General features: G+C 39.4%; 1 protein-coding gene across 1 annotated transcript in view; it reads left to right on the top strand.

Annotated features, from left to right (window-relative positions):
* The window catches only part of wdr93 (WD repeat domain 93), a 38,732-nt gene extending 25,254 nt beyond the window's left edge, over positions 1–13,478 (top strand). The window contains exons 11-17 of the mRNA XM_072565200.1: positions 52–141; positions 2,375–2,506; positions 2,636–2,837; positions 3,520–3,577; positions 7,043–7,199; positions 10,694–10,868; positions 12,824–13,478. Coding sequence (XP_072421301.1) covers positions 52–141; positions 2,375–2,506; positions 2,636–2,837; positions 3,520–3,577; positions 7,043–7,199; positions 10,694–10,868; positions 12,824–12,923 — 914 coding nt within the window. The 3' untranslated portion in view covers positions 12,924–13,478. The remainder of the gene's footprint in view (positions 1–51; positions 142–2,374; positions 2,507–2,635; positions 2,838–3,519; positions 3,578–7,042; positions 7,200–10,693; positions 10,869–12,823) is intronic.
* Positions 13,479–13,805: the final 327 nt, after the last annotated feature.

The following is a 13,805-nucleotide window of genomic DNA, read 5'->3' as shown; positions in this document are numbered from 1 at the left end:
TGGGCATGGTATTATGGACCTAATGAACTGACTTTCTGATTTTCTTTCCAGGAATTCCTAATGCCTTGTGTTTGTGGTGGAATGGCAGCCACATTCTGTTCCATTATGTACTGAAAATACCTGTAGGGAAAGAAAAGATAGGTAAAAGTACTATTATGTGCAATGGAGTGGGCTTGAAAGGAGTGAATTAATACTTTAAAAAATGTCCAGATAAAACTGAGGTTCCTGTGTACATAAAAAAAAACTTAATTTGAAATGTGCAATGGATAAATACTTTTGGAGGAGCTTGGATCAATGTCATCACCTAATATTAGCACAAATAGCTGTGTTATCTCTCCAGCTGTGATTGGATCAAATATTGTAAAGTTAACCTTTTGTTCAAAGTTCCTCACCAAAATCTTTGTTTTTAAAGGGAAATCTAGCTGCCTTTTTGGTTTTCAAAACATAAGAGGCCTACATTTGTATCTTTTCACTTCTACTCTCAGAGCTTTGTGTACAATTAATTAGTTTGAAATATAATGAATTCTATTGTGTAGGAGGGTTCAGCAGCTGGTGTTATGGTTCACATAGACCTAGGCGATATACATTAAGGTGAGATATGTGGCAGGATTTATGTGCATTCCAGTGAGGTCTGTCTTGATGTTGAGAGCATCTTATGCCATCCTTTATGCTCTTGCTGAGTGGAAAAGCAAGTTATCTCATTAGGTAGTGGCGAGTTGCCAATTAAAGGAGACTACAGCTTGTTAAATGCCTTATTAATTGCCAAATTCACCTCATCGGTATTTGGTTTCCTATCTTATCAAAGACGCCAAACAAGCTAGACATCAAGAAATCGCAACATGGGAATCAGCGTGGGTACTTGGTGAGTTTAGCTTGCCTCTGGCTGCAAGGAGCTTCTATTTTGCTCAGCACCAGACAGCAGCTCAGGGCACAGTGCATGGGCACCAACCACGCATACACCTTGTCCACAGACATTGGTATCTGACATTTGGCAACACCTCATGACCATCATGACATCTCTCCAATACACATTTGAAGGCAGCTTAGGAAACAGAGCAGCACTGCAGGGCACACTGGCAACTGGCATTGAAAGATGCGGGAGGGACACTTTGCAGCAGCACAGGGGAAATATAGAAGAGCAGGGAAGGCATCAGGGTGTACTGTCAGGGTTAAGGAGACAAAGTTCAATGTGGAGGGTGTGCTCAGTGAGTGACATGGATTGAAATGGCCTGTCCATGGGAGGTAAATGTGGGCATGAAGGTTCTGGGAAGGGTACCTGAAGATTCTGCCCACAGAATGGACAAAATGAATGTCATTTTGATGGGTGAAAGTGATGGATCAAAGTCTGCTGGACATTAGGACATTGATGGGCCAAATTCATGAAGCATGGATTAGCACACTACAGCAGCAGTTCCTTTGCAAATGTTGCTTTGCACATATGCATTGCAGGCAAAGTAAATGTTTGTACCCTGCCAGTGATGGGATTGCCAGTTGATTGCCAATGCTTGTTCAGGTGCATAGCAGCCCCTCAGAGATGGCACGGACGCAAGGGATGCCAGTCTATATTCACTGAGTGGTGAGTTGTTCTGGGAACTGAGCATGGTGAATGGGACTGTAAATGGAAATGGGGAACTCGATAGGTGCAGAGTAGATAGCTGATGAGGGGAGTTTATTACGATACGGAAAGGAATCACACTTGGCCTCACAGCAAGAATCTCTCCAAAAGACTACACAACCTGCACTGAAGTCAAAAAAATGTAAGGTTTAGCCCAATGAACTGAATGGCCAGTTGAGCTTTCTTTTGTGGTTGTTGAAGTAGAATTGTTGCCCATGAGAGCTGTAGTTAAAGCCCTGCAAGCAGAGAATTGCTAGTCTTCTTTGAATGATAATGTGATTCTTTAAATCCACATGAATAGAAGATGACTTCTGCGTTTAGTATCTCATCCAAAGCACAAAACCGTTGATGATGCAGCACCCCATCAGTATTGCAATGAATCTACAACCAAGATTAGAGACTGAAATCCTGGAGTATCTCTTGATCCCACCAATGAAAAATTGCGAGTTAAGAATGCCATCTTCTGAACCATAGATGCACTGTTACAATCAATGCTCTTATTACACACTCCCATCATGATTCGTGTGTTTTAAAATAAACTTCTTTCCCTTGATTTTTCATCTCTGTCCTATCTATTTCTGAACTTGCAGGTATCGTTTTACATGGGGGCCTTTGCTTTGCTTTTTGGTAATTTCCAAAAGTAAAATATAACTCTCTACAGTACATGACTTTTGAGGCTTTCCTTTAAGAACTTGGTTTAAATATAAAGACTGGAATGTGGGATAATCAAAATAATTTTGCTTTTTATTTGTCCTACAGAGCTGGAACCAAAAGCTGACATTGTCTGGCCCAATGCCTCTCCAATCACTTGTTCCACTGTGAAAGTGTGTGCATCTCTCTTGGTGGTTGCCCTTGTGGATGGGACAGTCACAATCTGGGATTTGTATTTAGGTATTTGTACTCTTGTACAGTTAATATTCAAGACTTTCCAACTACCTGAAGCTTACCCCTAATTTTAGTTTTTAATTGGATCTGCTTGTTGATTCTTGGATCACTCTGTTACAAATTATTTTCTTTCAGGCATTCCAATATCAGTCTTAACAGTTTCAACAGACAGTATCATTCAGACACTGCACTTTCTAGAGTCCGACTTCTGTGTCCCTTTCGGATTATCTGATGAATACAGAAAAGTTCAAATATTGATAACTTGCAAAAATGGTGAAGCTTACCTTGCAACAGCAACTAAACATACTGAAGGCAGAATCTTCACATTGAGAGAGAGGTGAGTCAGAGTATTAAACACTTGCAGTAGTTGAAGGTCCATGTGGAAAATCCTATTCAAATATGATAACAATCAAGTTGTTTTCCAATATCTAATGTTGATTCTTAGAAAGAGCTTTTATTAAAAAGTAAAATATTATGATGCTGAAAATTTGAATTAAAAGCAAAAAATGCTCAAAATACTCCAATTGTTTCAATGGGGTGAGAAAGGGTTAATTGGCATGATTCTCAACCACTGCTAAAACCAGATCAGAGGAGTGTGGGTACTAAATATAATGCCAACAACTGCTGTTCTCACCCCTCAAGAATTGCCTTCATATTTTCCCAACACAGGTTGTCTGTTTCCAGAAATTGAACTTGCCAAAATTTACCACTAGAATCCAGCATTCTATTATTCTATTGCACAACGTGCTCCTGCTCCAACATAATGCCTTGCTATTGCCATCTCCCATTTTTTTCCAAATGTTAAAATAAAACAAGACCCATGGTCACATGGAATAGCTCTGTTGCAGAGAACTACCATTGGGGAAGAGGTGGGTAGCACGTGGCTCCAATGTTAGCTGTATTAAAAAGAGGAGCATGGCAGATAAGCTGATGAGCACGTGAATTATTCAACAAAACATCTTAGCTCTGAGGTAAAGCTTTGAGGTAAAGACTAATAAGATGCATCTTCTTTCATACAGGAATGAAGAACCAGGAAATACCATAAGTGGAGTAGCACTTGTACCAAAATTGTCAAAGGCAGGTGCTTGTTATGTTGTAAATACACCTCAATAGTTTAGTAATCCTTATTAGCCCAGCCATTGTTTTGCATTTTGCATGAAACAATAGATAAAATCAGTAAATACGTTCTCCAAAGGTACCAGTAAAACTCCTGGAGTCTTATAATAAAAGCATAAATTCAATCACTGCAAACCAATAGCTCTAATTACAGTGCACAAGTCTACATAGATTAGATTGGAATCAACTAGGAGACACTGAGGACTGCAGATGCTGGAGATCAGAGTTGAGAGTGTATTGCTGGAAAAGCACAGCAGGTCAGGCAGCATCCTAGGATCAGGAAAATCATTGTTTCAGGCTGGAATTAGAAATCCATTATCTAATCCTGATGAAGGGCTCCAACCTGAAACGTTAATTTTCCCTGCTCCTCGGATGCTACCTGACCTGCTGTGCATTTCCAGCAACACACTCTCAACTACATAGATTAGATTCCCTACAGTATGGAAACAGGCCATTTGACCCAACAAGTCCACATCGACCCTCCAAAGAGTAACCCACCCAGACTCATTCCCCTACCCTATATTTATCCCTGACTGATGAACCTAACACTATGGGCAATTTAGCATGACCAATTCACCTGATCCCCAAATCTTTGGGTCATGGGAGAAAACCCACGTAGACAGGGGGAGAATTTGCGAACTCCGCACAGACAGTCACCCGAGCTGGGAATCGCACCCGGGTTCTTGTGCTGTGAGGCAGTGGTGCTAACCACTGAGCCACTGTGTCACCCTCATAGAATGTGTTTCATTCTATGCTGACCACACCAATGTGTTTTTTTTTTGTCCATTAATTGTAGTGGATTGATAATCTCAAATTGGTGAGAACAAAAGTGAAAAAAACTATCCCACTAGTCCCAGAGTTTATTTGGGAAATTTTCCAAACCTATTCTCTCTCCCTCATCTTTCACTTGCAACACAATTTATTCAATGAAAAGAAAACTATTTTATTTTGCATCTTTTCTTTGTGGGTGACTAATTATATGAATACTATTTATAATGGTCACTTAACTCTTTGGTGTTTTGTTACTGCCCGGTTTTCTCCCTGGTCTCATGTAATTAGTACTCGAGTTAGAAACATTTACAGAATTTTATAATAAACTACATTCTTAAAAACATTTAAAGTAGTCCTTAATCATTTGTTAAAAAATCTTCTATATTAAACTTACAATTTATGACAGTGCATTTTATATTTATTTTCTGTCTGAGCTCCATCTTATGTACAATATCCTAGCAGAGACTAACTTTCTTAAGATAATTGCTCCTCTCTTGACTCTGGAGATCGAGATGCATCTGAGATGGACACTCAAGCTTCAATATTGTCTCTTCCTGCTTTTTTTCTTTGTGAATGATCTGCCTCAACTAGAGATTAGAACTAGGGACTCAGAGTATGGAAATTGTTAACCACTATTTCCACTTCATCATTTACAGACATAAGCGCACATTAATGCACTGTAACATGGCTATAAAACTAAAATAGAAGGAAGGTCTGTCAGCTACTAAAGGAAGAAAATGCAAGTCCCATTAGCAAGTAGTATCTAGATTTGAGTGCAGCTGTTAAAAACATTCAAAGAACATTATACTTTCACTTTATGTTCAATAGGTGGCTCAGTGGTTAGCACTGTTGCCTCACAGAACTAGGGACCCAGGTTCGATTCCAGCTCGGCCAACTGTCTGTGTGGAGTTTGCACATTCTCCCCGTATCTGCGTGGGTTTCCTCCGGGTGCTCCAGTTTCCTCCCACAGTCCAAAGATGTGCACGCCAGGTGAATTGGCCATGCTAAATTGCCCATAGTGTTAGGTGCATTAGTCAGAGGGAAATGGGTCTGGGTGGGTTACTCTTCGGAGGGTCATTGTGAAATTGTTGGGCCGAAGGGCCTGTTTCCACACTGTAGGGAGTCTAATCTAATCACAATGTCAGTTTCCACATTTAACTGGAATAATTCAGAATTTAACACACTGGCCATGAATTTCTGGACCTCAAAGGATATTGAAGCAGGTTAAACTGGGAAAGAAAGAAAGAACGTAGAATGGGTCATGGTTCAATTGATGCTCTGTTCCATTTAATGTAAAAATTTTGGAGTTAGGCGCTTCTTGCATCTGCTTAGGATGAATTTAGAAGAGGTGACATCAATAGTGAGTTGATATAACCTGCTAAAGATCATACTTATTTTCATAATACTCTAGAATGGTGATACAGGATAAAATCTTAGATGAATTAAGGCCAGTCAACAATCCATTTTTATCCAGAATGATGCATCCTCTTCTTCCCCTCCATAGAATGGCAAAGAAACCCATGCCTTAAAGAGGGTGGCTGCCCTGAACCATGTCAAAAATGATGCAAGTACTCCTTCTCTCTATGATAGTAATCCCAGTGTTTCTACATGGGATATGGTGAGGATTGGAGCACAATGGGAATGGACATCCTGCCCTGACTCCTGTTTGGTAGCAGAGTGGACCATCAAGGACTTCTGACACGGAATAATGTTAGTCCTTTTTCTTGTTTAAACAAATGGCCCATAGCTGCAAATTCTGAATATTTGAAATAAAAGTAAAATATAGATGTAAACCTGACAAACTAAGAGAGGAATTGTGAAGGGACTGGCATACCAGATCATTGGAAAGAAGTGATGAAGAAGAACAGTGAAATTTCAAGGTTCGAGGCATTACAGATGAAGGGATTTTAAACAGAAGCAGAGTGAAAAGGATGAGAGAAAATACCCACCTACATATAAGAAAGAATCAAGTGCCTGTGAAATGCTTGTATAGAAAACAGGAGATAGTTCAATCGCAGGAGTAACTAGGAGGCATAAAGAGAATGAATCAAAGAAATAAGACATTTGTAAAGCACAGAGAAATTGTGAAAAACCGCAGAGATGGAGATTGGACAGGCGGAATTGGAGTCACTGAACAATACAAGTTACTGGTTGTTTAAAAAAAATACAGTCAGGATTTGCACATAAATGTGGCAAGTACATGGAGCAATTTTAAATCCTTGTGAGTTGAATAATAATTTCAAAGCCTCTTTGTAATATTGTTGCATGAGGAGCTGAAAACCTGAAATCTTTTGCAGATGTTTCTGATGTAGGTTAAAGTGCCACAAGAATGCTGCTTCCAACAGTGATCTACCTCGTGTTTCTTGTACCTTTGCTACACATCTGACTGCTTTCATCACAGCACTAGTAGCAATACATTTACATTTTCTACAGTGACCTCTTCTTTTTTATGTTCACAAACCTGAAGGTTCCAACCTGAAGTCTATCTAAAGTGCAGAGTTTGCATCTTGTACATCACCCTGTGCTTTTCACAATTAAAGCAAGAGAGTGAGGGTATCATGGCACAGAAGCCAGAGGAAAACTTGATACTGCATTGTGTTTTAACTGACAAGAGTGATATTTTACACAGGAGATATTATGTTTTCTTTTTCCTAGTTTCTACTCATCTTTGCAACTGGCACAATAGCTTTGTTTGACTTCACTGGCAAGGATGTTTTATGCCACTTCATTTTGCCTTTCCCATATGTAACAGCATCACCATGGGAGCCAGTGTTTGCTTTTGACAGAGACGGTAACTTCCTCTTCATCAAAGGTATAAAAAATTCATAACTAATTATATTATTAAAGCTTTTCTTGGGTAGACATTGAGCTATTTAGACAGGATGCTTTGTGTTGCACAGTCAAAGTAAGCCTTATTTTTGTGAGCTTCTAACATGAGTAGTGAAATGTAATGTATATTTTCCTGTTAGTTAAGTGAGAAGGGATCTACCTGAGGCAAACTGCTTACATAAGAGAAACTGGGACTATTGAGGAGCAACAAAGATACACAGTGTGGACAATAACTGAGGAATAAACACCAAGAGCCATAGGACAAAAGGAAGTAAGACCATAAGACCATAAGACATAGGAGTGGAAGTAAGGCCATTCGGCCCATCGATCTGTCAGGTCCACCAACCCAAGTAAAAAGGTTGGTGGACCTGACAGATCCATCTCCTTTCAAAGGGTTCTGCCAGTAACAATGTTGTTTTGTGAAGGTAGGGGGTCGCAGGAATGGTGGTGTTCCACAGTGTGATGTAGTCAGGTTCATCACCTGTGAAAGCAGTTCACAGGCGACCAAGAAGGCTTACAAGCGCCATAGTAGGCTTGTTGGAAGATCCACTTTGATTCAGCAGCCCAGTTGTACGAAAGGTTGTTACGCCAACTAGTCCTCTAACTTGGTCCATTTTAACCCCTATTCCACCATACTTCCATCTTGCTTCTCATATCTGTCATGTTCCCTCTGTTTCCCATATCTCTCCATGCCCCATCATATCCCCATGATACCTTTGTGCCTTTATTTATGCTCCATAGCCACTCACACAGTATCCACTGTAGGCAGATCTCAGGAATTGTATGGTAACAAAAAATATGGAAGTTTCTAAGAATCTAATTGCCGTCTCAATCAAACATGCTTGATTCTGACAAATAAAATTCAATCATGAAATCCGTTTTAAAAATATAAATAGTTTGAGTGGTCAATCTGTTGTATAGCAAACAATCCACTATTTCACTAACAATGTAAAGTCCTTTGGTAACCTCTTAAAAGTAACAGATAAAATGTATATACAGCCCTCTTCAATTGGTTGGGCCAAAGGGTCTGTATCCGTGCTGTATGACTATGATCCAGTAAGTGGTTCTGGACCATTTGAAACTCAGCCAAATATTCATATTGAGCTCTCATAACAAGCTTCAGGAAATTCAGATCTTGAAGTCTACTCTAATTGCAAAAGCCAAAGCCAATGCTTTTATCAAGCTCCTTTTTCAATCAGCAGGCTCCACTATTCTTTTTTATTCTAAGGGAAAATTTCAGACTTTTTGTTTCAGAGTTAAGATTTAGCCTCTGAGTAGTGCACCAAGACAGGCCAGTGCTCCAAGCAGACTTTAAGGTAGGTCCCTGCTCTGCCTAGCTGACCAAAGTTGTGGCTACAGGCGTAACTGTGAAGGGTTTTCCTTTCATACTTTTAGCCCGAAAGCTGTGTTCAGTTTCTATTTCAAAATGTTTAAAATTGCTGCGGGGCCTTCTCAAGACTGAGGCGGTGCCTTCTCTCTCCCCTACTTGCAATGGCAAGTTGCAATTCCTTCAATGTTTTGACAGCCTCAAGCTCAGAGATCCCACTGCCCTTCATTTGCCAGTGAATGGGCTCTTGAGAAACCAATTAACTAACCAGGGCAGAAATCACCAGGTGATAATTCATAATATAATAGACTGGGATGTGTACTTGGCTTCGAGGTCTGTTCCCTGATCCAAGACTCAACAACATTGCCTTGGATATACAAAATTCTTCCATCAGTCTTTATCCACAAGTCTCTGTCGTTAAATGTAATATCTTCAGGTTTGCAGATGACACGGAGCTGAGTGGAAGATGAACTGTGAAGAGGATGCAGAGATGCTTTGATTGGTTATGTTGAGTGAATGGGCAAATGCAAGGCAGATGAAGTATAATGTGGATGAATGGGAGGTTATCATTTTGGTAACAAAAGCAGGAAGGCAGATTATTATCTAAGTGATAGTAGATTGAGAAAAAGCGAGGTGCAAATAGATCTGGTGACCTTCAAGTAAGTGTGCAGGGACAGCATGCAATGAAGAAGGCATTTGTTAGCTGAAAGAGTTTGATTACAGGAGCAGGGATATCTTGCTACAATTGGACAGCGCCCTGGGGAGACTACAAATGGAATATTGTTTGATGTTTTGGTCTCCTCATGTGAGGAAGGATGTCCTGGCTATGGAGGGAGTGCAGTGAAGATTTCTGATTCCTGAGGTGGCAGGACTGACATATGAGGAGAGACTGGATCAAGTAAGACACTGTTCAGTGACATTTAAAAGAATGATGGGGGCAATCTCATAGAAACCTATAAAATTTTAACAGAACTAGACAGGGTAAATGTAGGAAGAATGTTTTTGATGATCAGGGAGTCCAAAACAGGGGTAGCAGTCTAAGGATACAGGGTAAGTCATTTAGGACTGAGAGGAGGAGAAATTTCTTCACTCAGAGAATGGTGAGCATGTGGAATTTTCTGGCATAGAAAGTAATTGAAGCTAAAATATTAAATGTTTTCAGGAAGGAGTTAGAAATCATTCTTTGGGCTAAAGGGATCAAAATGTATGGGGTGAAAACAGGAACAGGTATTATGATGCAGAGGTCGAACTCCACTGTTAATTAAAACCAAGCATCCAGAAAGCTCATCTCGCTTCATAATCTGTTAAATGTGAGTGAGTGACAGAGAACTCCTAATTTCCACTATTTAAAGAGAAATAACAATTTATTTTCCTATTTAACAAAAATACTTAACAAAACAATGAACAAACCAAATACCCTTTCTTTAACTGAACACAATCCTTTTAAAATGCCTTCTAATATCACACTTATTAAACATTACATTAACTTAGTCTCAAGTCCACACAGTCTCTACCATCTCAATTTGTCTCAAGCTGTCTTCAACCTTCCTCCTGCTGATCTTCCTGGGTCTCCTTTTTTCTTTTTACTGCGAGTATGTTTTACAGGAAAAGGTACCTTTGCTAGAAAGTGTCTTCTAATTTCTTTGAGAGCAAGATTTTAGATGGGCAGTTAGCTCTCCAGCTCTATAGCAGTTGCTCCTACTCTAATTTTCAAAATGCTGAGTTTATGCTTCCCCCACGACAGCTTAAATTCTTATAATTTAATTGGTTTCCAGGTGTCAAAAGAATAAAATTCAAACTCCATTGGTTTCTGGAAACCTGGGCATAATTTAAATTAATTGGTTAAGTTTGAATTGTTTTAAAACAGCAACCAAAACTCAGGTATCCATTTAACAGACAAGTGTTACATGTACCTATTTTGGAACAGCCCATCTCCCAGCTTTCTATTCAGGCAGCTGAGCCTGCAATTTAAGTTTGCTTCAATATTCAGAAAATACTCTGTAATTTAAAGTGAACATACATAGTTTCGACTTTGTCACACAGGTTACTGAGTTGGTTGATCAGTTATGATCATATTGAATGACAGAGCAAGCTTAAAGGGCTAAGTGGCCTCCTCCTATTTCAGTTTTCTGTTTCTGTGTTGCTTACAGGGCTTAAAACGATGAATGAAGACTCCCCCAACAGGAATGAAAACAGAAGCTTGTTATTTGCCTTCTCCTTGCTCTTCGTTTTCCCACGAGACCGTTGTACAAAGGAAAAAGAACTCATACAGCCTCCTTCACAGAATACTTGGGAAGTAAGATGTGAACATTTTCTACAGGACAGGTAAGCTCGTTAGTTTTAGAAAAATGTAAAGATCAAGAAAAAATAATAATTCAATGTTCAATTTCCTGAAGAATACATTTTCTAGCACCTTTTATGCTGTAAGATGAATACTACAGCAAATAGGACAGCAGTATGGACATATGTTTTTGCATTTTATTCTTTCCTTACTAGAAATGCACGCTAGTGCATGGCTTCACAGGCACTGACCATCCTTTGATTGTCCCAATAGCTATAGTTCATGAAGGTGACCTTGTATTGGGAAGTTATTCAACGGTGGGAGTGGGAATAACGGAGAGGATGACACCCTACAGCGGCACCATACCGTGCTTACATACAACTTCAGATAAAGGATGATGATCGGGTGCAAAAGAAATACAAACTGATATTTTCTTTCCTCCGTCCTTTCAAACAGATGTCAGTCAGTGTGACCCTTCTGGCTCAGCTAAGATTAACGAACACTGCATTATTGGGAGGTAGTGGTATAGTGGTACTGTTCTGAGAGCCTAGGTTCAAATCCCACCGTGGCAAATGGTGAAATTGGAATTCAGTAAAAATCTAGAATAAAAGGTTAGCCTAATAGCAACTATTGTGAATTGCCATGAAAACTGATCTGGTTCACAAGTGTCCACAGAGAAGGAATTCCACTGTCCTTACCTGATCTGACCTTTGTGTGAACCTAGACTGACAGCAATGTCAAGTAGTTGACTGTTAATGTTTGGAGTTGAGTAATAAATGGTGGTTTAGTCAATGGCCCTCACATGCCACAAATGAATATTAAACAAAAAATGCCTATGATGAAATCTGAACCATGCCTGGATCTGCTTAGCATATAGAACATAGAGTGTAAAACAGTGCAGCACAGGAACAGTGTTTATGCCATGGTATCATTCTAAACTAATCCCACCTAATTCCATCCCATATATGTTCTTTACCTTTTTATTCCCTGTCTGTTCATGTGTCTGTCAAAATTCCTCTAAAACATCACTATTGTATCTGTTTATACCGCCCCCCTTGACAGTGCATTCCAGTCACCCACCACCCTCTCTGTAATAAAAACTTTTCTTCTGTCATCTTAAATCTATTCCATCTAATACTTGATATTTCCAAAAAATTCTGATTAGCCACACTATCCATGCCTCTCACAATTTTATATACTTCTATCAGGTCACCCCCTCAGTCTTCAGTGCTTTAGCAAATCAATCCAAGTTTATCCAACCTCTCTTTTTGGCTAATTGACTCCAATCCAGGCAGCATCCTGGTAAATCTCTTTTGCACCTTCTCCAAGGACTCCACATTGTTCGTATAATGTGGCGGTCAGAACTGCACCTGATTCTCCAAAAGTGGTTTAACTGAAGCTGCAACCTGACTTTCTGACTTTTATGCTCAATGCCTGACCAATGAAGGCAAGTTGGCTGGACACCTTCTTTACCACTAGGCATTTGAATTGCCACTTTTGGGGGCCTATTGATCCCTCTGTATGTCAATGCTCCTAAGGGTCCTGCCATTTATTGTGTACTTTCCTCTTGCATTTGATCTCCCAAAATGCATCACCTCACACTTGTCCAGTTAAGCTCCATCTCTGTCCAACTTTGCAACTAATCTATATCTTGCTGCATCCTTTGACAACCTTCCTTACGGTCCACAACTCCTCCAATTTTCCTGTCGTCTGCAAACTCACTAATCAGATGACCTACATTTTCATTCAAGTCATTTATATGTATTACAAACAGAGGAGATTGCAGCACTGATCCTTGTGGTCACAGAACTCCAGGCAGAAGAACACCCCTTCACAACTATGCTGTGTCTTCTATGACCAAGACAATTTTGTGTCCAACTTACCAACTCACTGTGGATCTCACTGTTTGGTCCATTTACTTACTGAGTTAAATTTTATTTGAGATATTCTTTTGTTTGTCTAATTTATGCTTGATTTTGATTTTCATATTGTGTTTAAGATTGAATTCTCTGAAGAGCAGAAATGAAGAAATGACAAGGTGTTGGAACCAGCTTCAGCACCATGGCAAATTAGTCAGCGAAAGAAGACAGGCTAAATAAAAGTGACACGTTCAGAGAGATAGGAAGAGTGTCACATAGATTGGGATACAGCAGTGAAGGATTTCCCATTCTGTTGTGTTAACTGAATGGTGTCTAAAATGAAACTTTCAGAATTGAGACATCAACCCAAAGCAACTGAAACTGGAGGTTATGTTGACTGCAGAGGGAATGGGGGAGCAATTAATCCTTTATTGCTCCTCCGCAACTCAATATATTGATGTTCCAAAATGCTGCATCACACAGAACAGGAAAATTTGCATCAATTGCATAATTTTGAAATGGTAAGAGTAACCTGTGTAAGGTTGATTGCTGGAACGGAGGGTCACTTGAATCCTATATGTAACCGTGCATTAATCTGGTGGTGTTTTTCACTGACAACAGTTTACACTTCTCTGTCTCTTTTTTAATAATTTGTAATCTTGAATATCCTATTTTTGAGTTTTCTCTCCTGCCACTGACTCATGCCTGGAGTACGATCAACATTATTGCAGAGCTATTACCTAATAGTTTGTCAGGGGAGTTCTTACTTTACAACTGAATAAAAGCACATTTAAACAAAACCTCCCGTGTGGCATAAATTGAATTAAATTTAAGGAATTTTTGTTGAATGCAGTCATTAATAATCTAAAGTAAAAATCTGAAGAGATTTTAATGTACAGATTAAAATATCACTGCATTTATTAAAGATTTGCCTGGAGTTGGATTTGCTGGAAGTGGTTGCAAGTTACTGGCAGAATATTACTTTTGGATAGGTTTACACTTATAAATTTTGCAACAGTGGGGGAAAAGATGTATCTAAGGTAACTGCGCATGCTTTTCTCTCAGTATTAGAGCAGCTGAATAGATATATCCAACAGGTTAGAAAACCACAGCAGGAGATTT

This window comes from Chiloscyllium punctatum, chromosome 48, assembly GCF_047496795.1.
Source record: "Chiloscyllium punctatum isolate Juve2018m chromosome 48, sChiPun1.3, whole genome shotgun sequence".
NCBI classification, from domain to species: Eukaryota; Metazoa; Chordata; class Chondrichthyes; order Orectolobiformes; family Hemiscylliidae; genus Chiloscyllium; species Chiloscyllium punctatum.
Note: the sequence above shows the minus strand (reverse complement) of the source record. Positions and strands in the feature narration are given on the sequence as shown.